Genomic DNA, 26,716 nt, shown 5'->3' on the forward strand with positions numbered 1-26,716 from the left:
GCTTGGATAGGAGTAGGTCTGAGGCGGCCAGAAGATGCAGAGCGTAGGGGTCTTGAGGGTGTGTAGTTAGAGACCATTGACCGGAGGTAGGCGGGAGCAGTTCCCTTTGCCGCACGGTATGCTAGGTCGAGGGCCTTGAAGCGGATTCGTGCAGCAATGGGGAGCCAGTGCAGGTCCCTAAGAAGTGGGGTGACATGGGCCGACTTCGGTAGGTTTGAGATCAGGCGGGCCGCTGCGTTCTGAATGAGTTGAAGAGGCTTAGTGGCAGTGGCCGGGAGGCCAGCGAGCAGTGCGTTGCAGTAGTCGAGGCGGGAGATGACTGTTGATTGGACGAGGAGTTGGGTGGCTTCTTTTGTCAGGAAGGGGCGGATCCTTCTGACGTTGCTCAGGAGGAATCGGCAGGTTCTGGTTGTCGCTGCGATGTGAGCAGAGAAGTTCAACTGGTCGTCGAGGACAACACCAAGGTTCTTGGCGGTCGGGGACGCGGTCACAGCTGCATTCTCGACTGTGATGGAAAGGTCGGTCAGGGGGGAGGATTTGGCCGGCAGGTGGAGCAATTCTGTTTTGCTTAGGTTCAGTTTGAGGTGGTTGGTCGTCATCCAGGCGGAGATGTCGGACAGACAGGCCGAGATCCGCTCAGAGACGTGGATATCTGAGGGAGGGAAGGAGAGGAAGAGTTGAGTATCGTCGGCATAACAGTGGTAGGAGAAGCCATGAGACGTGATAATGTTACCCAGTGATTTAGTGTAGAGGGAGAAGAGAAGGGGTCCTAAAACCGAGCCCTGGGGGACACCCGTCCGCAGGGGGCGGGTGGCCGACAGGGTCCCTCTCGCATAATGAAGACCATGGAGAGGTTAGTCCTGGAGCAACTCCGCCCGGTGACCAAACCCCACCTAGACCCACTCCAGTTCGCCTACCAGCCCCGACTGGGGGTAGAGGATGCTGTCATCTACCTGCTGAACCGAGCCTACACTCACCTAGACAAGCCATGAGCACTGTGAGAGTCATGTTCTTTGACTTCTCCAGTGCTTTTGATACCATAAGGCCTGGGCTGCTGGGTGAGAAGTTGGAGGCGATGCAGGTAGAGGCCCCCCTGGTATCCTGGGTTGTTGACTATCTGACGGGCAGACCACAGTACGTGCGCCTACAGAGCTGTGTGTCAGACAGACTGGTCAGCAACACCGGGGCCCCGCAGGGGACAGTCCTCTCTCCCTTCCTCTTCACCGTCTACACCAACGACTTCCACCATTGGTTTATCCTTCCAATAATTTTTTTTCAAACTAATCGGTCAGAGTCCTGCGACCTTCAGAAGTTTTCTGATGACTCTGCGATAGTGGGATGTATAAAGGACGGTGACAAGAGGGAATACTGGGAACTGATAGTGGACTTCGTCACATGGTGCGATAAAAACCACCTGCAGCTAAATGTGACGAAGACCAAGGAACTGGTTGTGGAGCTGGGGAGGAGGAGGAGTGTACCTGTGACCCCCGTTTCCATCAGGGGAGTTGATGTGGACATGGTTGAGGTGTACAAATATCTCGGTGTGCACATCGACAACAAATTGAACGGGGCAAAACACGCAGAGGCACTGTACAAGAAGGGCCAGAGCCGACTCTACTTCCTCAGAAGGCTGAGATCCTTCAATGTCTGTACAAGGATGTTGAGGATGTTCTATGAGTCAGTGGTGGTGGGCGCCTTCTTGTATGCTGTGACCTGCTGGGGCAGCGGACTGAGAGCAGGGGACACACACAGGCTGGATAAGCTGGTCAAGAAGGCCAGTAGCGTGGTTGGGGTGGAGCTGGACTCCCTAGCGAGGTTGGCGGAGAGGAGGAGCCTTGCTAAGCTCCAGGCCATCAGGGAAAACCCCACCCACCCACTATACACAGACTTGGCTGACAGGAGGAGCATGTTCAGTGCTAGGCTCACACTACCCAAATGCAGCACTGAACGGCACAGGAAGTCCTTCATTCCAACAGCCATCAGACTAACAATGCATCACTGTGCCTCACTGCATCACTGAGCACAGAGTGGCAGTTACCATCTTCCTGGACTTAGTTTGAAACAGCACTGTGCAATATTACACCTACTGTAGACCTTAGTATATTTTTACTGTATTTATTTACTGTATATTTTATTCCATGTTTATTCTATTTTACTCTACTCTTATCCTAGGCAACTTGATTTGATTCGTTGTAAGTAAGTAAGTAAGTAAGTATTTATAAAGCACCTTTCATACATGTCATGCAGCTCAAAGTGCTGTACACAAATATAGGCATATATAATGATAAAAGCAATAAAGTCACAGTGATCAGTTAAGATCAATGTTTAAAAAAAAAAAAAAATAATAATAATAATAATAATAATAGTAACGTAAAAATGAAAATAACGTAAAAACAGTCATTTGCTTACCAGTTTGGGAGAACAGGTCCACACAAACATGTCCGCTCAGTAGCAACCGGAAGTGCACTAAACCAATGCACTTGTATGGTAGGTAGCAATGTTTAGCTCTTATAACGCTAGTGTAGTTACGTTTTTATCAGTGGTCATAGTTGGGTCCATAGTGCTTTACCAAGTCCCATGGATCCATCAGTGGCCGTGTATTGTGTGCGTATGTACCCGTTCCCTCATGTGGTCAGTGGCCAGAGTTGGGTCCACAGGACTTATCCAAGCCCCATGGACCCATCAGTGGCCGCGTCTTGTGTGCGTATGTACCCGTTCCCTCATCTAAAGAGTTGGGTCCACAAGACTTTTCCAAGCCCTACGGATCCATCAGTGGTCGTGTATTTTGTGCGTATGTACCCGTTCCTTCATCTAAAAAGTTGGGTCCACAAGGCTTATCCTAGCCTCATGGATCCATCAGGTTTTTCCAAGCCATAACTATTTGTAAGCTAGACTGTATAGGTACGTTTTTAATTTTCCTTTAAAAATGTGTATGGAGCTGGCGTTTCTGATGTGTGTTGGTAGTGTGTTCCATAGTTTTGGGGCATAGTTGGCAAATGCCATACTTCCTATCCTCTTTTGGTTTCTGGGCGTGTCTAGTAAACCTGTAGTGGATGACCGTAGCGTTCTTGAGGGCAGATAACTAACTAGGGAATTTGCTATGTATTTTGGGCCTTGCTCATTAAGAGCTTTATATGTTAGGAAAAGGACCTTAAAATCAATTCTATGAGTTATTGGAAGCCAGTGCAGAGTGGCTAGGACTGGAGTGATATGTTCTCTTCTCCTTGTATGAGTTAGTAATCGAGCTGCAGAGTTTTGGATAAGCTGAAGCTTCCCAATGGTTGCTTTGGGAAGACCAGTGAACAGTGCATTACAATAGTCAAGCCGACTTGATACAAAAGCATGAATAAGTTTCTCTGCATCCTTTTTATTTACGAAAGGTCTTACTTTCGCTATGTTTCTTAGGTGGAAGAATGACGTTTTCATGGCCTTATTTATATGAGACTTAAAGGTCAGGTCTGAGTCCAAGATGACACCTAGGCTTGTAACCTCAGTCTTTACATAGGATGACAGACTCCCCAGGTTTTCACACAGCACTTCCCTTTTCGCTTTTGGGCCGATCAATAGGATTTCGGTCTTGCTTTCGTTTAATTTTAGGAAGTTATTGTTCATCCACTTGTTTATTGCTAACAGACAATTTGTAATGGACTGTATGGCTGTAGTGTTATTTGGTTCTGCGGAGATATATAGTTGTGTATCATCAGCATAACTATGGAAGCATACATTGTGGTCTCGAATGATGTCCCCGAGGGGCAGCATATATAGTGAGAAGAGTAATGGACCAAGGCAGCTTCCTTGTGCAACTCCAAAGCTGCTGTCATGTTCCTCGGATACATTGTCTCCAAGCTTAACATAGAACCTTCTCCCCTTAATGTATGTTATGAGCCAATTTAGTACATGATCGGAAAAGCCAACCAGTCTTTCAAGACGACTGATCAAGATATTATGGTCAATCGTATCGAACGCTGCACTAAGGTCCAATAGGACAAGAATTGAGACTTTGCCAGCATCGGAGTTTAGCCTGAGGTCGCTAACTATTTTGGTAAGGGCAGTTTCAGTGCTGTGATTTGTTCTGAAACCTGATTGTAATTCCTCCATGATGTTATTATCTTTGAGAAAGGAGTTTATTTGTACTGAGACTATCTTTTCTAATATCTTGCTGATAAATGGAAGGTTCGATATTGGCCTATAGCTTTTTAGTTCATTTACATCTAAGTTTGTTTTCTTTAGTAGTGGTTTTACTACAGCCGTTTTAAATGCATCTGGAAAAGTGCCTGTTTGAAGAGACATATTTATGATTTCAAGGACATGATTTGAGACACTATCGAACACCCGCTTGAGAAATGCTGTTGGTATAGGATCGAGGCAGGAGGTGGCGGAATTACACTCAGAGACAATCTTACAGAGGTCAGGTAATGTAATACATGTGAATTCCCCCATAGTTATTTCAGGTGGGTTTTCACTCACAGCCAGATCTATATCAGCGGTAATGCTTGCTCTAATCAATGATATTTTTTCATTAAAGAAAACTGCGAACTCTTCACATTTTGCGGCTGATTGCTGCGGTATATGGGGGGGTGGTATGTTAATCAGCCGGTCGATGGTGGAAAAAAGTACCCTAGAGTTACCCATATTTTCTGAGATCATTTTGGAAAAATATTCCTTTCTCGCAAGTTGTATTGCCTTATTGTATGCGCCCATGGCGTCTTTGTATAAATTAAAGTGAGCTGTGAGTTTGAATTTCCTCCATTTTCGCTCGGCTATCCTACATTTTCTCTTGTTATCTTTAACGTTGGTTTTATTTAACCATGGAGAGATTCTATCAGTTTTTACCTTTTTAACCTTCAGAGGGGCAACAGTATCTAACACTGTTGACAAGGTGCTGTGGAAGTTTTGCACTTTTTGATTTAAGGAGGATTCACTGCATTGGTCATATGATTTCATCATACTAGAGAATTTTGCTTCAGCTCTAGCGTCCAGAAGCCTTCTGTGAACTAGGAATTCGCTTCTGGTCTTATGTAATATTAGGCTTGTACCATAGAACACACAATAATGGTCAGAAATTGGAATTTGTTTTACTGATACATTCTCAATGTTTAGCCCTGTTGTTATTAGTAGGTCCAGAGTGTTGCCATGTTGGTGGGTGGCCTCGTGAACATGTTGCATCAGTCCAAAACTGTCCAGTAGGTTCAGAAACTCACAACCCCTGGGGTCATCCTTTTTGTTGATATGAATGTTTAGATCTCCATTAAGAATGATTCTATCATACCTGGTAATGCAGATCGATATGAGTTCTGAAAATTCCTGTATGAAGAGTGGCGAGTACCTTGGTGGTCGATACAATGTCACACATATTACTGGCATTTCTGTTTTCAATACAATAGCAAGGTATTCAAATGATAAAAATGTTCCCAGGTCAATATCATTGCACACAAATTGAGTGGAGATGATTGCTGCTATTCCGTTGTATTATTCTAATTCGTGACCTGTTCTGTCTAAATGTTTAAATGTTGAGCGATTTGCAGTGTCAAATTTCCCACGGGATAATAAAAGTATTTATATTCTATTCTATTGTTTTTAGGGCCTTTGAGGTGCTTTGGTACCATGAGGTGCAAGCATAGGCGTAGTAACCTTGAATGAGTGCTCTTGTTAGAGTCTTCAAGGTATTCTTATTTACTAGAGAGGAGATCCTGTACAAAAATCTTGTTTGTTGGTTGACTTTTTTTATTACATTTAGGGATGCCCTGATCGATCAGCCAGCGATCGGTATGGGCCGATAATCAGTATAAATATGAGATCGGTGGAATTCCGATAATGCGTCCTAATCGCCAATCGCGGAAACCGACCAATGACGTGTGCGAAAAACATAAAAACATAACAGAAACAACTCTCAGCGGAGTTGGAATGAGAGCGGAGAGCGAGTGTGAGAGAGAGAGCATGTGTGTGTGTGTGCGACTCGAGCGTGAGAAAGAGCGTGCGTGTGTGTGTGTGTGTGCGGGCGAGCATGAGAAGCGGAGTTGGAATGAGAGCGGAGAGCGAGTGTGTGAGAGAGAGAGAGCGTGTGTGTGACTCGAGCGTGCGTGTGTGAGCGAGCATGAGAGTAAGTTACTTACTACGTGTAAGAGACTCGAGACGATGGAGTCCCGCTACACCATAGATAGTGTGGCGGCTGGCCGATAGAGGGCACTCGAGCTCCGCCCCCCCTGGTGAAGAGAGAAGGAGAAGAGGAAAGTGTTTTGATTTTAGATTTTTGGACCCCTAAAAATAAACTAAACATGTTTAAAATTTATAATAATTACTCATTTTAAGTATGTTTGTGTTTCAAATGCACAATAACGTTAATATATCAAATATAAATCATTGATTTGTGCGTGATTCACGTCACTCTCTCTCTCTTGATAGAGAGTACCTCCTCCAAAGCTGGGCGCATGTCACTGTATCGTCGCAGCCAATGTAAATAGATCAAGCAAAATACATTTCTCCTATTAGGGGGTTCAAATATGTGCCTAGCCATAGACAGTAGGGTCTTGTTGAGGCATCTTCAAAAAAACATTATTATGAAAGTACAGATTCATACCTTCAAAATAAGCCATCACTTAATTTTGGTGGGATACTTTTCAAGCTACTTCCTATGAATCATGGTGATATCAAAAAACGTATTCAGAGAAAAATGGCCTTGACAGTTTACACTTAGTGTTAAAAAACTACAACACTACCCAGAATGCATTGTAATCCATGGCCCCCCTCTCTCTGGGGCAATTAACACCAGGCAGCGTTCTAGTCAGGCTCTTTTGTTATGACAATGACTGTCTTGTGGCACTGCAAACACAACACCCATAGAGGAAAAATTTAAAGTCATGATAGTTTATTTAAAAATTTGTGTGGTAGTGAAAGGTTAACAAGTTCAAGTTTCAAGTTTCTTTAATAGTTGTCATACAGAAGTACAGAATACTTTTATACAAAATGCTTCTTACTGTTACGCTCCAGAGACTGTGCAAGACAAGATAAGTATGAAATAAAATAACATAGTATAGCATGTAAATTAGAAGTAAAAAAAAAAATGAGGTCACAGTGTTCAGTATAGACATATGTACAATGTTTGATGCAGAATAGACGTAACTGAGTTACCATATGATATACAATACTGTGCAGTGTACTAAAACAATACTATATAGTGCAAGGCAGAAATGGGATGAGGTGCAATTTAGGTACAATTTACAGTGGGTGTACGAGTTGTAGTGCAAATCCTTTATCAATAAATATAAAGTGTGTTTGTGTGGTTTAAGTGAGTGTGTGCGTGTGGGTGTGTGTGCTGTGTGCATTTGATGGTTGTTGCATAGTGTTTATTGTTCGTTTAGCAGCCTGATGGCCTGGGGATAGAAGCTTCTTCTGAGTCTTTCTGTGCTCGCCTTAAGACTCCGGTATCGCTTGCCTGACCGCAGCAGTTCAAAGAGGCAGTTGTTCGGGTGGCTCGAGTCCTTAATAATTCTCTTAGCCTTCCCCCTGCACCGCTTGTTGTAAATGTTCTGGAGGGTGGGAAGCCCCCCTCCAATTGTGCGTTCGGCTGAACGTGTCACTCTTTGTAGTCTGCTACGGTCTTGTGCAGTGCTATTCCCAAACCAGGAGGTGATGTTGCCAGTCACACAACCTTCTGTAGTGTGATAGTGAAAAGTTAACCTTCTGTAGTGTGGTAGTGAAAGGTTAACCTTCTGTAGTGTGGTAGTGAAAGGTTAACCTTCTGTAGTGTGGTAGTGAAAGGTTAACCTTCTGTAGTGTGGTAGTGAAAGGATTATGTCTGTTTTAATTTAATAAGTGGTCTTAAAATGTCAGTAGTGTACCAGAGCAGACTATATTTTTAGGAAGGAGGTTGAAGAGGTTAAAGATGAGTATCTTCTTTAGTTAAAGGTATAGTTTCGATTTTTGGTTCCTACTGTATTTCCTACTTACCAAAGTCAATGGGGTCAAGCTCCTTACTTTCACAGTGCACACAAAGTAGATTTCAGTGTGCCCCAGTTAGCTTGTACAGACAGGTGCTTGACCCCGTTGACTTTGCATTAATTTGTGGTTAACTATCCAGAGCTAGTATTAGGAACAGCATGGGTTGTGGCAAGAAATTATATTATATTTCCCTGCTATGTAAGTGCAACTCTATGTCATTACACTGTCTTCTATATGACATGCCACAGTGATGAGCAATCTCCAAGTATTAGGCCTATACGGACCTAGTATTTATATAATGTATTATATACACTTGTCCTAATATACTAACCTACACTGTAGCACTCAACACTTTGATGAACATTGTTACTCAGCTGATAGAGTTGTGCCCTTCCTGATGACTTGTCGTACAGACTTTGTAAGTCTAAAAGTGGATAAAAGCGTCAGCAAAAGGACTAAATGTAAATGTATTATAAGGAGGACCTCGTATTTATATACTGTATTATGTGGACCAGGACCTAGTATGCATATCAGGGGAGGAAATTAGGCCACTTTACTCGCCAATTGCGAGTATTTTTTACGTTTGGCGAGTAATTCATGAAGAGCACTCGCCAGTCTGGCGAGTACTAGTAATTACAAAACAAAACAAAAAAATCATTCTGCAATCTGCTGATTCGCTCACTGACACAAACCGAACTCTGACTCCCCCCTTGATTCCTCCCATTTGCGCCACATAATAATCAGACCATAACCAATGAACATCATCGTTGTACAGATGCGCTCTAACCTCCTCCAATGAACACTCGTTTTCTAGAAGATGCCGCCCATCTAGGGGAAGTGGACAGACCACTGACTGCGCGCAGACCTACAAACTCCTGCCACCGGCAGCCGGCTTGACAACGTAGACAAACTTACAAAAACACATGAGTGGATGAAAATAATTGCATGTAGAGTCGTCGCTTTCGGATATCGGTGCGGTCTGACATGGGGGCGAACAACAGCACGCGACGCGTCTCCTTCGAGTCGGATGAGAATGACAAGTCAACAACATTAGCCGGCTAGCTACCTAGCATGTAACAAGCTACCATAACGCGCATTCAACATAGTGGACTATACTGAGCGGCTTTGCTTAAATGCAGCCGAGTGACATTTTATTATTACCGGGTTTCCCAGCATATCACCACTCGCCCATATGCCCTTCACAACGGTGATGTTGTCATATTTGGCATTCAGAATACACCCGCTGAACCCCTAGCGTTGTCGATTCGGTTCCAATGTATTGTCATCTTACAGCACAAGTACAGTACAACCAAAATACATTTGGCATACAACCAGAGTGCAAATGTAACAAGTCAAGTTCAAGTTGTTTTATTTAGCTATTACATTACAGTGAAATGCTTGGTTCTTTCACTGCCCAACCCAGTATTGATTGATTGAAAACTTTATTAACAGATTGCAGAATGGGTACAATACAGTACAGCTCAATACACACAATTGTTAAGGGGATGCAGACCAGAGAAGGACTTTAGTCTTGTTTACATCAGGGTCCCCCATTTCAGTCCTGTTTGCTTAATGCCTTGTCCACTTCCTCCACACTCCAATATGTTATGATGAATTGAAAATGGGGGACCCTGATGTAAACAAGACGAAAGTCTTTCTCTGGTCTGCATCCCCTTAACAATTGTATGTATTGAACTGTACTGTACCCATTCTGCAATCTGTTAATAAACTTTTCAATCAATCAATCCCTTCAACCCTGCTCCTGTCAAACCTGCTCTTTCCATTCCCTCCATCATGTCCCCCCTTTCTGATGAATATTTCCTGCACTTAAGAGTCAGACACACATTCCTAGTAGTTGAGCTGTGATGAATGAAAACTTTATTTAACAGATTGCAGAATGGGTACAGTACAGTACGGCTCAATACATGCAATTGTTAAGGGGATGCAGACCAGAGAAAGACTTTCGTCTTGTTTACATCAGGGTCCCCCATTTTCAATTCATTTTCAATTCCTCATTCAGTATAACCTAGACCAGCCCAACCCAGCATCTTTCACTGCCCAGTTCAGCCCAACCCAGTCCAGAATAGTTCCCTCTTTCATGTTAATATGTGATTTAATGATGTAATATTTTGAAGAGTAGAGACAGTGTGATTAATTTACTATGATTGAAAATCAATTTAGACGAAGACGTACAAAGAAGTAATTATCACAATTAGCGATTTTTTTTGTCTGGTAAAAAATCTATTTGGCTGGTAAAAAAAATCAGATACCCGCCAGTTGGCTGGTAAGCCAAAAAGTTAGTTTCCTCCCCTGGCATATGATGTATTATATGGACCTATGATTTATATAATGTATTATATGCACCCCCGCACCCCCCCCCCCCCCCCACTTTCTTCACGAAATGGAACATCGTCAAAATGAATGAAATGAAAACAGTACTAAACTGTAGTCGATTAAATTACTTTCTTATGACATTAGGTTGCATTAAATCCACTCGAACGAAATTTGTTCGCTCATAAAATTTGTGACATTCTAAATGTGATTTAATGTTGTTTAATGACAAAACGACCCGACTCGCGTTTTATGATGAGCGGTCTTTTCGGAGTCAGTTCGACGCACGTAATATAGACACTGGCGTTGGTCACAAGTTAAGTTGCTATAACGTTAAGATAAGCGTAATTTAACATTTCGTTCTCTCTGCTATTAAGAAAGGAGAGCTATCGCCTGTGTGTGCTTCAACACCTGTGATTAATGCATGAATAACACGCACAGACAGACCACACCCATGCAGCCCAGCGATGTAGTCCTTTTGGGACACATACTATCGGACAAATAACAATAATTAACTCATTTACAAGTTTGTATTACGTTTTGCAAATAAGGGAACATATATAGAATGTCAAAGCAGTCAAAAAAACTATATTTCGATTTTTACCTATTCTGAAATTACAGACATTTTCGCGATTTCTGAGCAATGTTATTTGCCGCAACAAGTCGGGTTTGGTCACGTCGAGTGTGTGTGAGCGAGCATGAGAGTAAGTTACTTACTACGTGTAAGAGACTCGAGACGACGGTGCCCTGCTACACCATAGATAGTGTGGCGGCCGGCCGATAGAGGGCGCTCGGGCGCCGCCCCCCCTGGTGAAGAGAGGAGAAGAAGAAATTGTGTTTTTTGATTTTAGATTTTTGGAGCCCTAAAAATAAAATAAACATCTTTAAAATTAATAATAATTTTAAGTATGTTTGTTTCAAATGCACAATAACGTTAATATATCAAATATAAATGATGACAGCAGAAGGAAATTAAATTTTAAGCACCAATTTGCAGAATGATGAAAAGAGTTCTACTAATATATTTGACTTCAAAAGGTTACAAGAAAAGATAAATAGACAGTATAGCACAGTTTAGTATAATATTGCAGTTTAGCATAACAGGATAACATAGCATAGAATTTCAGTATAGGCCAGTATGAGTATAGTAATATAGTATAGCAGCGTAACATATAATAATAATATATTAAAATATTGTATAATACTGTACCAATATGGTGTAGTATAGGGCTGCAACGATTAGTCGACATAATCAACGACGTCGATCATATAAACTCGTCGACGCCAAATTTTTGCGTTGATGCAGCGTATTAAAAAAATATATATATATAAATATATATTTTTTTTTTCTTTTTTTGCGCTACCTATCTGGAGAGTACCTCCTCCAAAGCTTTTCTGTTTCAGTTTAAATTCAGTTAAAATGTTCAGTTTCAGTTAAATTCAGTTATTCTTTTTAATAGAATGGATCATTAAAATCAAAGGGTATTGGCACATAAATAGGCACTTCAATCAACCGGTTTTAACACTTTAATCGCCAAGGACGCCTTATCTCGTCATTCCCCGCCATGCTAATTCTGCCAATGACGCCGTAACACGTCATTGAGATCAATATTTCAAAAATCTGTGATCGCAATCATATTTCTCCCGTGGAGACTTGAGATCTACTGTTGATCCCCTCTCAACTCTCCAACGGTTCAAGAGCGCCATCTGGTGGCCGATCGGCGGATCGCCCAAACCGGAAACCGGAAACTGGTGCTCATCCAAATTCGGTCCGATCACTCGCTATAGGTCCCGGGACTCGAGCTCGACACAATGGATAGCGATCCGTTACCAATAACTCGATAAACAACATGATTTGGACGTATATACTATTATACAACCTGGAGATGGATCGCATATTTCAACATCCCATAATAGGAATATTTTTGGTCCACGCTCATCGCCCAACGGCCCGAGGAGACTGGGGTAAGTTTCAGCGTTTATTTTTACCGTGTTCGATACAAACTGCTCTAATGATCATATCACCTACACTACATGAATCATCTAACGTTGGCCACGGAATTATAAACGACCCCCCCCCCATCCGGTCAACATCAGATGATAAGTAGTAACTTCTAGAAGCACGTCCATTTGAAATTTTTTATCTGCCGCCGATCGCTATCAAACTGTATTTGATCATCAATATAATGCATTTAGGGCTATAAATCACGTTCTGCAGAATGCTGCAGAAAACGATAAAAACATATTTATACTTTAGACCGTATTTTAGTATGGATATGTGAATGAAAAAGTATAACGTTCCTACATCCTGAATGATAGATAATTGACGTTGAATGGGCCATAGTAATGTCAATTTAGCAATACAATTTAAAAAGTTATAGCCCTGCAAAGAAGGGGAACTTCTCCATAGACAAATAGAGCTGGCAGAGGATGGTATAAGGATGTACATAAGCGTGGCAAAGAAAGTGTTAATAAACAAACAGAAACAGTGCATGTGCAGTGTTTCCCCTGAAAACCGTTGTTTTTATTTGACACAAAAAAAGTATCAAACCAAGATGAATGTCCCTATTGGGATTGAAGTGCAAACCTAACTTTCACCAATCTTCACTTAATTTTTTTTTATAATATATATATATATAAAAGGTTACTCTTGATCAAACAAAGATGAATGTCCCTATTGGGATTAATAGTGCAATAACTAGCTTTTTCACCATACTTCACTTAAAACAAATAAAAGGTGCCTCTTGATCATCAAACAAGAATGAATTTCCCTATTGGGATTAATAAAGTGCAAATCGAACTTTCACCAAACATCACTTTTGTAAAATAAAAGGTGACTCTTTAAAAAAATATATCTTTTTTGAAAATCGATTTTAATTGGTCAAAATCGTCCTAAATCATTCATTCGAATTAATCGATAATATCGATTAATCGCCCAGCCCTAGCGTGCGCACGTGCCACCGGAATCCATATGAGTGCGCGCTGCCGGAGAAATAACTTAAAACTACCTTAGAATTGTTCGAGATTCATGTTATTCATGTTCATGGAGTCATGTGCGTGTGAATTTGCTAGGATGTTTTTGGTGTGTCCGCTGACACTAGAAGTGCTCTGGAGGCCCAGGTAGCTAGCTGCATATTTGTACACTGCAACAAATAAATCTTATCAAGTGAAAATATCGTGTATTTGGTACAATAAGTCCAATATTGAGTAGAATTATCTTGAATTATCTTATTCCACAGATACTTTTGCTTATTTCTTTCTTGATTTGTCAATTTAATCTTGTTTTAAGAAAATGTTAATCTTGTTTTCTTAAAACAAGATTCAATTGACCAAAATCAGAAAAAATGCTAAATTATCTGCCAGTGGGATAAGATAATTCAAGATAATTCTACTCAATATAGAATTATTGTACCAAATACAAGATATGTTCACTTGATAAGATAATTTTTTTTGCAGTGTAATTGTAATCAAAGTCAATGTCAAGATGAATGACATGCCTCAACACTTGTACACTATTTGTATTGAACATAGATATAGATGATTTAATAGATAATATAAATACTAACATACTAACTGTCTAACATACACAAATCATAACACTACAACAGCACTTTACACCTAAGAAGTCTCAGTGGCATAGGCTACATTCTGCCTTAGAGCATTTCATTTTCCTGGGCTTTTGAAAGAAAAGCTCCAGGGCTCTTTGGTGGGGAATTCACTGGTAGGGGGCCCATTGATGCTGAGACGCATACAAGCGGCCAGATAGTCTCCCTGCAGCCTGTTCCTCAGGTCAGTCTTTTACATTAAGCACCCCCACAGCCCAAATGAAATGTAAAAAAAAAAAAAAAAAAAAAAATGTAACACTTTAATCGCCATCATTAAAATTCATGATATACCATCCCTTGCCAGCTCTATTTAACATGGAGAAGTTCCCCTTCTTTGCAGGGCTATAACTTTTTAAATTCTATTGCTAGATTGCCATTATTAGGGCCCATTCAATGTCCTATATGTATTGTTCATGGTGTAGCAACGTTAAACTTTTTCATTCACATATTCATACTAAATTATGGTCTAAAGTATAAGTATGTTTTCATCTCTTTCTGCAGCTTTCTCCAGAACGTGATTTATAGCCCCAAATGCATTATATTGATGATGAAATACAGTTTGATAGCGATCTGTGCCAGATAATAAATTTCAACTGGACGTGGTTCTGGAAGTTACTACACGTCATCCGATGTTGACCGGATGGGCGAGGGGGCGTTTATAATTCCGTGGGCAACGTTATACCATTCATCTAATGTGGGTCATATGTTCATCATAGCAGTTAGTATAGAAGACGTTAGAAAATAATATGAATAGTATATATAGTAATATGAATAGTATGAATTCAGTGCCTTATTAGCTCATTTGCGCTAGCCGCAATGCTAACGGTTAGAACACGAGGCTACTACCAGTTCATCCACCTCGGCGCCTCCATATTTTGATTAGGCAATGTCGATTAGGGCCACGGCATAATCAATCACAGCATATGCATCAGATGTCCTGTAGACGTTTTGATGCGACCGATTGAACCTATAGCCTTGCCGTGTAGTAAAAATCTGCGCCCGGAGACCTTACAGTGTAACAGAAGGGTCTGGACCAAGGTTTACTGTAGCTCGATACCGCCACCTGGGAGAATCTGGCCGGTACTGCACCCTCTGCATCGCAGTAGGGCCTCTAACAGGAACATACAGGTCCCTGGCATTAAATAGGATATTAAAATAGAAAAAAAAAAAGAAAAATGAGCCCACGTAATATTACGTGGTCTGGCACCCAACGGTTGTCGGGCAATCACGTAATATTACGTGGGTGGCACTGATTGAGTTAAAGAAGACGTGTCCAGCCCATGGGGACATTAACGTGTGTTGTCGGGCCTTACATTTGATTTGATTATGTGGGTGATGATTGGGGTGATGGTGGCTGCTGAGTCTCTGAGGAATTTGGAGGGAATATCGTCATGGCTAGTGGCCTTATTTGGTTGGAGGGCGCTCAATTTTTTGAACACCTCATCAGTTGTTACCATTACCAGTTTAAAATAGTCTTTGCGAACACCTAGGTATTTTCTCCTTTTTTTTCCGTTTTTCTCCCCTCCCAATGTTACTCGTTATGCCAATTCCCAATCCCCTTCCTGGTCGTTGCGCACTCTACCCCCTACCGTCGGTCTGGGAGGGCGGCTATCACATGCTTCCTCCGACACATGTGTACCCAGCCCACCACTTCTTTTCACCTGGCAGCGTGGACTCTCACTGAGAGAGTGTAACGTGTGGAAGGTCACACTACCTCTCTTAGATCCTTCCCTCGCTGTGCAGGCGCCCCGACCGAACTGTAGGAGTCGCTGTCCACAACGACCCAGACCCACCCACCGGCTTCCCTCCCGCTGACTCTGCCAATCGAGCCAGTATGACGGCCGGCCAAGCCGGAAGCAACGCTGACAGCTGGATTCGATACCAGTGTCTCTTACGTTGGTGACGAGCGCCTTGTCCGCTGCGCCACCCAGCCGCAAACACCTAGGTCAGTGGTCACCAATCCGTCGATCGTGATCGACTGGTCGATCTTTGAGACTTTCCCTGTAGATATTTCCCTGATTTTTCTTTTTGTTTTTTTGTATCTTTCCCTGAGAGTCCACATTACAGTTCTACTTTTGTTTTGATGTGAAAAGTGATGCTGCATAAGATGACTGCACTTAGGACTGACTGAGAAAGTACACATTACAGTTCTACTTAATAAAATGCTAATTGTAAATATGTTTGTCAATGTTAATAATATGAGAGTCCACATTACAGTTCTACTTTTGTTTTGATGTGAAAAGTGATGCTGCATAAGATGACTGCACTTAGCTCTGACTGAGAAAGTACATACCGTATTACAGTTCTACTTTATAAAATGCTAATTGTAAATATGTTTGGCAATGTTAATAATATGAGAAGGTCCACATTACAGTTCTACTTTTATTTTGATGTGAAAAGTGATGCTGCATAAGATGACTGCACTTAGCACTGACTGAGAAAGTACATACAGTTCTACTTTGACGTTTTAATGTTGGACCAAAGCATTGCATGTAATTAGAATACAGGCAAATAAAAGTAATTTAGTTTAAAGTACAATCTTGGCTGTCTTTTTCTCTCAACGCTTCAATAGGTAGATCTTGCCTTCACCAAAAAAAAAGTGATCTTGGGCTTAAAAAGGTTGGTGACCACTGACCTAGGTTTTTGTAGAAGGCTAAGATGCGTTTTACACCAAACTGCCCAGAGTAGGAGGGTAGTTTGTTAACCAGTGTTGTGGCTATGTTCGTAAGTTCAAGTTTCAAGTTTCTTTAATAGTTGTCATACAGAAGTACAGAATACTTTTATAGAAAATGCTTCTTTCTGTTACGCTCCAGAGACTGTGCTAGACAAAAGATAAGTATGAAATAAAATAAGTATAGCAAGTAAAAAAGTTAAAAATAGAAGTCAAGTACGTAGACACAAGTGTTCAGTATGTACATATGTACAATGTTCAATGCAGAATAGAAGTAACTGAGTTACCATACAATATACTATGCAATATACTAATATACAATATACTATATAGTGCAAAGCAGACATGGGATGAGGCACAATTTAGGTACAATTTACAGTAAGGTGTCCTGAGGTATGGTTTGTAGTGCAAATTATTTGCCAATAAATATAAAGTGTGTCTAGGTGTTCTAAAGTGTGTAGAGTGGGTGCTGCAGTGGGTTGTTTGTTTAAAGTGAGTGTGTGCGTGTGGATGTGTGTGCTGTGAGTGCATTTGATGGTTGTTGCATAGTGTTATTGTTCGTTGAGCAACCTGATGGCCTGGGGATAGAAGCTTCTTCTGAGTCTTTCTGTGCTTGCTATGAGACTCCGGTATCACTTGCCTGACCGCAGCAGTTCAAAGAGGCAGTTGTTTGGGTGGCTGGAGTCCTTGATAATTCTCTTAGCCTTACCCCTGCACCGCTTGTTGTAAATGTTCTGGAGAGTGAGAAGCCCCCCTCCAATTGTGCGCTCGGCTGAACGGGCCACTCTCTGTAGTCTGCTACGGTCTTGTGCGGTGCTATTCCCAAACCAGGAGGTGATATTGCCAGTCAGGATGCTCTCTATTGTACATGAGTAGAAGTTCTTAAGGATCTTCTGACTGACTTGAAACGTCCTTAGGCGCCTGAGGAAGTAGAGGCGTTGTCGTGCCTTCTTCACAACACTGTCAATGTGTGTGGTCCATGTCAAGTCCTCGGATATGTGGGCTCCGAGGTACTTAAAACTGTTCACTCTCTCAACCGGTGCCCCGTCGATGCTGAGGGGGCTGTAGTCCCTGACCCCCGACCTCCTAAAGTCCACAATCATCTCCTTTGTTTTGCTGACGTTCAGGGAGAGGCTGTTCTCTTGGCACCATCCCGCCAGGACCTTGACCTCTTCCAGGTAGGCCCTCTCGTCGTTTGCAGAGATCAGGCCCACCACTACTGTGTCGTCAGCAAATTTGATGATTGTGTTGTTGTTCCGCTGAGCCACACAGTCATGTGTGTACAGGGAGTAGAGGAGGGGACTCAGAACACAGCCCTATGTTTAGGGTGATGGATGAGGAGGTGCAGTTGCCTGCTCTCACCACCTGGGGTCTACCCGTCATGAAGTCCAAGACCCACTGGCAGAGGTCATAGTTCAAGCCCAGGTCCCTGAGCTTGGCTATGAGTTTGGAGGGGACTATGGTATTGAATGCTGAGCTGTAGTCGATGAATAGCATTCTCACATAGTTCCCCTGCCTCTTGTCCAGGTGTGATGCTGCTGTGTGCAGCACATGGGCTATGGCGTCCTCGGTGGACCTGTTGGGGCGGTATGCAAATTGCAGGGGGTCCAGGTTGATGGGGAGGGAGGAACAGGTGTAGCCCTTCACTAGCTTCTCAAAGCACTTCATGGCTATGGAGGTGAGAGCTACAGGGCGGTAGTCGTTGAGGCAAGCGGGCGTAGATTTTGATCTAAGGAGGTGTTTAAGTAATTGACCACATCCAGCATGTCTGTTATGAGTGTCGTCTGTCTTAACACATTGGTTGCCAGCCGGATATGACGATTTAGCGCTTGGATGCCACCACATTAATCAATGGGAGGACGAGCAAATTTGCGTATGCATAAACTATATCTTAAATTATGGCTATGTGTCTAATACAGCTGTCGCTTATCAATGACTTGCTTGCAGTCAACAGGTACGAAACGGATTGTTTTTTCATCAGTACATTTCCGTTTTATACCGTTTTGAATACGAGTATAGTTTTGGAGATTTCTAGAAAGAAAAAAAGATTGCGCGATAATAGCCATTTACTGGAATACACAAAACACGTTGTCATTTTCCGGCTGATTTATGAATCATTTTCAAATAAAGCTAGATTATCAAGAGTATTTGTGTTCTTATGCACAATACAAAAGCGGGCTGAAAAATCATTTATTCGTGCCGCGCTCAGCGCCTAACGCCACACACACACGTTGTGACCGCTGTGAAAAACAACTCTGATTAACCCAAAACTGGTAACATAGATTCCTTACCTCAGATCAGATGTTCTGCAAAAAGATGAATCCAATTCCTGATCGCCATTCCAAATAGTGATTGCGTTTATTGATCCAACGTTATAGTCTGAAAACTCATGATCCAAGCTGCTTCCAGTCTAGCCAGTGAATGTGGTAACACGACACTGCTTTCCAGAGGTGGGGAAACCCTGGGGCAGTTTTTTTCTGATGCATATTCCCATCGACTCCAATCCAATGATGTGCATTACCATCCGGGAGACGATAGGGGGTGGTATTTGCCCTTTGAGCTCAGAGCCATTTCCAATGATAATGGATATCGCTAATAAAAGATTAAATAACGAGAAATCTCGTTGTTGGCAACCAACGCATGGCGGCCAACAACGAGTTATCTCGTTGTTGGCACCCAGTGTTAATGTTGATGTTTGTAAATCTGGTTTTCAGTTTCTTACTGCAGCCTAGTTGGTTGTTGAGTAATTTCCAAAGCTCACAGGGTTTGTTTTTGTTTTCCTCAGTTTTATCATTGAAAACTGAAGCCATGCCATGTTTCTTCAACTAGTGTACCCCTGAGCTCATCCGACCAGTCCAGGCTCTCCAGTTCTTGGTGAGGCCTCACTAGAGTAGGTTTTAAATGTCCCGTGTCTTATAAATGGCCTTTTCCAGTGTTTAGCATTGTTTTATAGCAATGGGGGTTAGTATCAATGGGTCTTTGTCTCTAATTACCATTTTGGCGGATTGCTCTAATTCAGTTGAGACAATCTCCTCCCCCAGTGAATTAGGCGATTCTGATTTGACTCACAATGCGACATAGCAAGGAGCTGATTGAGCTGATTGTTATCTGATTGGCTCTGTGGTTGTAGTCACCGCCCACAATCAACAATTTGCTCAGAGCGGAACAGAGCGAGTGGAATTACTTCCTCAAACAGCCAAAAGACAGCATAGAACGAGGCAGCGAGAGAGAGGGAAAGAGAGAGATAGAGAGGGAGAGAGAGAGAGAGGGAACGCGTGCAGGAGTGTGTGTAAATGTGTGTGCGCGCGGGGCTGGTGTGGTTCTTCTCCCCCGCAGTCGGGAGCACTCGCATAATCACTGTCAAAATATCTTTGCCCATGCTCCCACGCGCACATTCCAATCCTTGCAATAATAATCACAGGGGTATATTGTCATTTGAAACAAGTTACCAATGCATTGTCCTGTGGGATTATGCCCCCCGCGGCAAAATGTATTAGTATCCCCCTCTTTCTTTCTCTCTCTCTCTGTCTGCCAGTCGCAGACTGTGCAGGGTGACTGTCACTCAAAGCGCTTATGGGCGGAGCCCAGCCAAACAGCTTGGAATCTTGAAGTCGAAAATGTTTGCTTTCGAGTACTTGATTAAAAATATAAAACAATTAATTATTTTGAAAAAAAACTTTACAGATGTGTTCCATAGACTCACAGGAATTGTGTAAAGTGGCCCAAATAGTGAAAGGAATAGCAATGCATGTCCCCTTTACACTTTCAGTGCCTTTGATAACATTGATTTACTCCGTTGAATGCCACCATCCACTTCAATGTTAGCGCTAAAAACGCCTAATCTATGTTTTAAATTATGGCTATGTGTCTAATCTGCCCGTCGCTTATCAATGACTCGTTTTCCAGTCAACATTGTCAAAACGGATTGTTTTTTTATCGGTTCATTTTCGTTTTATAGCATTTTGAAAAGCCCTCGTTTTCAAGGAAAATATAAAGATTCCATGATAAAAGACATTTACTGGAATATTCTAGAATACACAAAAACGTTGTCATTTTTCGGCCTATTTATTAATCGTTTTCAAATAAACGCTAGATTATCGATAGTATATGTGTACGTATGCACGCTATAGACGCGAGCTGAAAAATCTATTCTCTTATTTCCTCATCAGCGATCACAGCCAAACAGCCACATCACACATATGGGACACGCTGATATCTCCGCGAATACATATCCGATTACCCCAAGACTGGTAACATAGACTCCTTACCTTAGATCAGATGTTCTACAAAAAGAGTATTCCATTTCCTGATCGCCATTCCAAATATCGATCATGTTTATTGATTACAGTGTTGATTCCTGTAAATACATAATCCAGGCTGATTTTACGTCCCGCGAGCAGATCGCTCTTGATCAGATCCATCGCCAGCACAAGGTGCGAGTTGGCTCCCCCCCAGAACCTGCAGTTACACAGGGATAGACGATAAGGGGCGCTTTTTTCCAATCTGAGCTCCTGTAGGGGCTGGTGTACCAACGGGAGACTCGGTTGATGAAATATGAATTCAGCTTAATAAAAAAATAAAGCGATATTCGTCGTTGTGGGCACTCAATGGGGGGGCTGATCAAACGAGATATGTCGTCCGTGGCACTGAAAGGGTTAAGGTCTCTAGATGTGACTGTTTTGTGACAGCCGGCCTTTTGTTTTATTTTTTTGCGGGTACAGAATATCATAAAATGATCGCTTAACCCGCATACTATAACCCCTTTATTGGAGATCCTGGACTTGTCTGAGGTTAGAATGAGATCAATAGTAGTTTGAGTTGAATCACACACCCTTGTGGGTTGGGTAATTAGCTGACTGACACTGTGCAGATCACAAAACCTACTGAAGGATTTAAGACAGGTGCTTCTTTACGTTGCATATCTGTGTTCCAGTCCCCAATACGAATTTTCTCTACATCATCCAACCCAGCCAAGCACCCATCAAATATGTCATGAAAACCACTCTGCTCTGAAGGTCTGTAGATGTTGCCGACTAGTACAGTTTTAGCCCTTTCGAACATAATTTCAACCCATAGTTTCAATTGCATCATGAATGGTAGCCTATAGTAGCGGTCGCCATGCAACCCTTCAACCTTGTATCACGTCTGTTCGCCTCACACATTTGGTTGAGCTTCACAAAAAAGATGGAATACAGCAAAACACAAAACCTGCAGCAAGAGTATTCTGAGAGGTCTGTCTATGTGACCTGGAGAGAGGTCTGTGTATGTGACCTGGAGAGAGAGGTCTGTCTATGTGACCTGGAGAGAGAGGTCCGTCTATGTGACCTGGAGAGAGAGGTCTGGCTATGTGACCTGGAGAGAGAGGTCTGTCTATGTGACCTGGAGAGAGAGGTCTGTTTATGTGACCTGGAGAGAGGTCTGTCTATGTGACCTGGAGAGAGAGGTCTGTCTATGTGACCTGGAGAGAGAGGTCTGTCTATGTGACCTGAAGAGAGAGGTCTGGCTATGTGACCTGGAGAGAGAGGTCTGTCTATGTGACCTGGAGAGAGGTCTGTCTATGTGACCTGGAGAGAGAGGTCTGGCTATGTGACCTGGAGAGAGGTCTGTCTATGTGACCTGGAGAGAGGGGTCTGTCTATGTGACCTGGAGAGAGGTCTGTCTATGTGACCTGGAGAGAGAGGTCTGTCTATGTGACCTGGAGAGAGGTCTGTCTATGTGACCTGGAGAGAGAGGTCTGTCTATGTGACCTGGAGAGAGGTCTGTCTATGTGACCTGAAGAGAGAGGTCTGTTTATGTGACCTGGAGAGAGAGGTCTGTCTATGTGACCTGGAGAGAGAGGTCTGGCTATGTGACCTGGAGAGAGAGGTCTGGCTATGTGACCTGGAGAGAGGTCTGTCTCTCTGTCTGTCTTTCCTCCATCGGGTATTCTAGCATGACCTGCCCAATACACCTTAACAGGAGCCCAGGTGTGGAGTGACAGTTTGATCAGCCAATCACATTTGGAGCTGTAGTCAATGGGCGTAGTCTTTTAGATGCCAAGGTATTCTAGAGAGTCTGGCTGCGTCGGCCAATCAGAGCACAAAACGGCAAACGCGGAACTGGCTACCTTAGTGAACTATCAAGCAAGACAACACGAGACAAACTGAAACATGGCAGCAGCAAATGATACCGTCGATGTTGTTGCGGATTTATTAACAGTTCCCTTTTCAAGAAGAACATTCAATGAAAAGATGGACATTGTCAAAAAAGGCCGCCCAACCCCAGAAGGACTGGAAATCAGCCAGGCATCAAAGGCCGGTTACGAGCGACATTTCCAGGCTAGCAATTGGGAACGGTACCCCTGGATTACTGGCTCGGTTTCACGGAAGAAGCTTTTCTGCTGGGAATGTTTGTTGTTTGGGACCGACAAGGGTGCGTGGAACTTTAGAGGCTTCGATAACCTTAGCTGTTTAACAAAGTCTGCACAAAAGCATGAAGGCTCGGCAAGTCACCTTAAGGCAACAATTAGTCTGAAAACATTTGGAGACGCAAGGATTGATTTACAGCTGGATGAACAGAGACGGAGAGAAACAACGATGCACAACGAAAAGGTAAAAAAAATCAGGAGATTTTAAAACGGCTCATACACTGCGTGGTTTTCCTAGGAAAACAGGAGATGGCTTTCAGGGGCCATGATGAGAGTGGAACATCTTTGAACCGGGGGAATTACCTGGAGCTTTTGTCATTTTTAGCAGAATATGATCCAGCTTTGCACTACCATCTGACCACTTCCAAGGTATTTATTGGAACCTCAAGTCAAATACAGAACGATTTGATAAGTGCTGTTGCTGATGTGATGAATGACGAAATTAAAGAAGAAATAAGTAACGCGTCATGTGTAGCTCTAATGCTGGATGAAACGTCCGATGTGAGCAATGCTGCACAGCTGTCGATTGTTCTTCGTTATGTAACAGACGGTGGCGTAAAAGAGAGGTTCATTAAATATGTGGATGTGTCGGGGGGCAAAACAGCAGAAGAGGTTGCAACCCTGGCTCTTAATTTCTTGGAGGAATATGCATGCACAGATAAACTTGTAGCGCAGTGTTACGATGGTGCACCTGTTATGGCCTCGGGACTAAACGGTGTCCAAGCCAAAGTGAAGGAAAGGGTCCCCGATGCGCTTTTCATACACTGTTATGCACATGTCCTTAATTTAGTTTTATCTCAAGGTGTAAAAAAAATTCAAGAATGCAAAATCTTCCTCTCACACCTGTCTTCCATGGCCGCGTTCTTTACTAAATCGCCCAAACGTACGCAAGTGCTTGACCAGATGTGTCAAAGGCGACTGCCACGAGTTGCACCAACTAGGTGGAATTTCACATCAAGATTGGTTTGCACTGTATTTGAACAGAAAGATGCTCTTAAGGACGTGTTCCAGTACATAGTTGACCACCATGAGGAATTTGACGATACTGCTACAGGCGGTGCTGATGCTCATATATCATACTTGAGCACCTTTGAATTTAGCTTTTTAATTTCAACATTTTACGAAATGTTTTCCCATGCAGATGTTCTTTTTGACATTTTGCAGAGCAAGTCATTTGACATGCAGTTTTGTTTGGCTCGGGTGGACGAGTTTTGCATTCGCATTGAGGAGCAGAGGCCACGTTTTGATCAACTCTATGACGAGACAGTGAACACCACCGGTGTGCCACCTGGGTGCAGAGCGTGCAGAGGAATATCCGGAAAGGAATATCTTATCTTATCTTATCTTATCCACGTACATACTACAAGAAGGTGCATGATGGCATTATTGACAATATTCTAAATCAAATGACAACTCGTTTTAAAGATCACGAAAAGCTTTCATTCCTTTCCCTTCTGGATTCCACGCAGTTCACCATCTATAAGAAAACGTTCCCTGAAACTGCTTTCACAAGCCTGACTGACAGCTACGGGCCGCGTTTTGACTTGCCACGGCTGAAAACCGAACTCGGTGTCATGTATTCTATGGCAGATTTTCAGGGAAAGGACCCATCTGACCTTCTATTTCTTCAACAAAAAAAACTCAGTGAAAGCATGAAGCAGCTATATAAACTGACGTGTTTAGTTGTAACTATCCCTGTCACCACCTCAACCGTGGAAAGGACATTTTCTGCCCTCAAGCGCATTAAAATATATGCGAGGAATACAACCGGACAAGCCCGACTCTCTGCATTATCCTCCATGTCAATTGAAAAAGAAATGCTCCTGGATCTGAAAAGGACTGATCAGCTGTATGACATTGAAAAAAAAGTTCACCCAAACGGACAGGAGGATGGATTTCGTCTTCAGGTGAACCACGTCAAAATGGTGAGTGAAACAAATTAATTTATATTGATTATATTGATCTGCCGCTGCGCATTTTATTTCCACACAAATATATGTCTGTCTTGAAATATTGGCTGGGCTGCTGTGCGTTTCATTTGGTAATTCTTGACTTGATCTTTCTTTGCATACCGTAACTTCCCTCTAAGCACAATTTGAATTAAAATATTTACATTTGTTTCGTTGTTGCTTCACCATGCATGTCTAATAATGACAACTCGCTGGGAGGCGGAGATCGGCATTGGTTTCAGCGATCACGCAACGTTGAACCACACGATAATGTTGCCGTCTCTCTCTGCTTTCTCAATTCTTCGCTTGATATAATTAATACAAATGTCCAATATAACGGAATTCGTTAGCTCATACAAATGTGATTATAACAGACTGCTGTTTAGTGTCGGGCCGACTGCCCACAGAACGGTCTATTTTATTTCAAGTCAGCAGCAGCAGCACGGAGTATCGAGGGACTTATTTTATTTGGAATATAATATTAATAATATATAATATTATGAAGGCCCGGTTAACTCCGGTACGCTTCGCCACTGGTATGTATGTATGTATGTATGTATGTATGTATGTATGTATGTATGTATGTATGTATGTATGTATGTATGTATGTATGTATGTATGTATGTATGTATGTATGTATGTATGTATGTATGTATGTATGTATGTATGTATGTATGTATGTATGTATGTATGTATGTATGTATGTATGTATGTATGTATGTATGTATGTATGTATGTATGTATGTATGTATGTATGTATGTATGTATGTATGTATGTATGTATGTATGTATGTATGTATGTATGTATGTATGTATGTATGTATGTATGTATGTATGTATGTATGTATGTATGTATGTATGTATGTATGTATGTATGTATGTATGTATGTATGTATGTATGTATGTATGTATGTATGTATGTATGTATGTATGTATAGATGTATAGATGTATAGATGTATAGATGTGCATATGTAGGCATGTAGTTGTATGTAAAATGGCTAGAGGAACTATACAGGGTAACCTACAGTTTTGTTCATCAAAATGTCAAATCAAATGATGATGGATTAATAATAAAAAAAAGTTTTTAACTAAGTGTATACTTCTTCCCACTCCTTTTCAAATATGCAATGACAAAATGTAGTTAGACTTTTGTGTTTCTTTTATATATTTGAATGGCATGAGACTATATCTGTACTTGTTGTTTGTTTGTTGTTATTTGAAATAAACTTCAATCAAATCAAAACAACATCTTTCCTACATTTCCCATCTATTCACTATCATTTAGCTCCTCATTATACCACCTACCCAAACGTATCACTGGCTTCCTCCTCATCTACGTAAACCTTTCTCTCTACTACCAACCTTCCCACTATTCAATTAAATGCTTCTTGATTTATTAAGCTTGATCTTCATCCTAGCCCACTTATCATTTAACTTCTCTTAGTAACCTAGTGGTGAAATAATACACCCCGTCATAATGCCCATCTCTAGTCTCTGCCATGCGGTTGTAATAGTACTAAAGCACATTATAATATCTTGGAAGTATGCTTTCACCAAGTTTACAATCACCCCTGGCACTCTAGAGAAATCAAACGCACTCCAAATAAGGCTATGCGGTACTGAAACAAATGCATTAGCCAGATCTAAAAATGCCACATGCAAATCTCTTTTCTCTATCTTGGCTGAATCTGGTACCATATCATACTTGTGTGCTTTCTGCACTATGGTATCTATTAAACAATTCCTTTCTATGTGGTTTGCTAGCCTCTGTGCCACTATACTAAAGAAGATCTTACCTTCTACATTCAAGAGGGA

General features: G+C 42.1%; 1 protein-coding gene across 1 annotated transcript in view; it reads right to left on the minus strand.

Moving 5' to 3' along the window:
• LOC311233968 (uncharacterized protein) overlaps positions 1 to 26,716 on the minus strand; it is a 103,123-nt gene that overhangs the window by 43,733 nt on the left and 32,674 nt on the right. Inside the window, exons 5-6 of the mRNA XM_084321037.1 lie at positions 10,987 to 11,076; positions 6,114 to 6,203 (exon numbers count right to left, since the gene is read on the minus strand). Of these exons, the coding sequence (XP_084177163.1) occupies positions 6,114 to 6,203; positions 10,987 to 11,076 (180 nt within the window). The remainder of the gene's footprint in view (positions 1 to 6,113; positions 6,204 to 10,986; positions 11,077 to 26,716) is intronic.

This window comes from Notolepis coatsorum (assembly GCF_963971535.1).
Source record: "Notolepis coatsorum genome assembly, chromosome: 9".
In the NCBI taxonomy this organism is placed as follows: Eukaryota; Metazoa; Chordata; class Actinopteri; order Aulopiformes; family Paralepididae; genus Notolepis; species Notolepis coatsorum.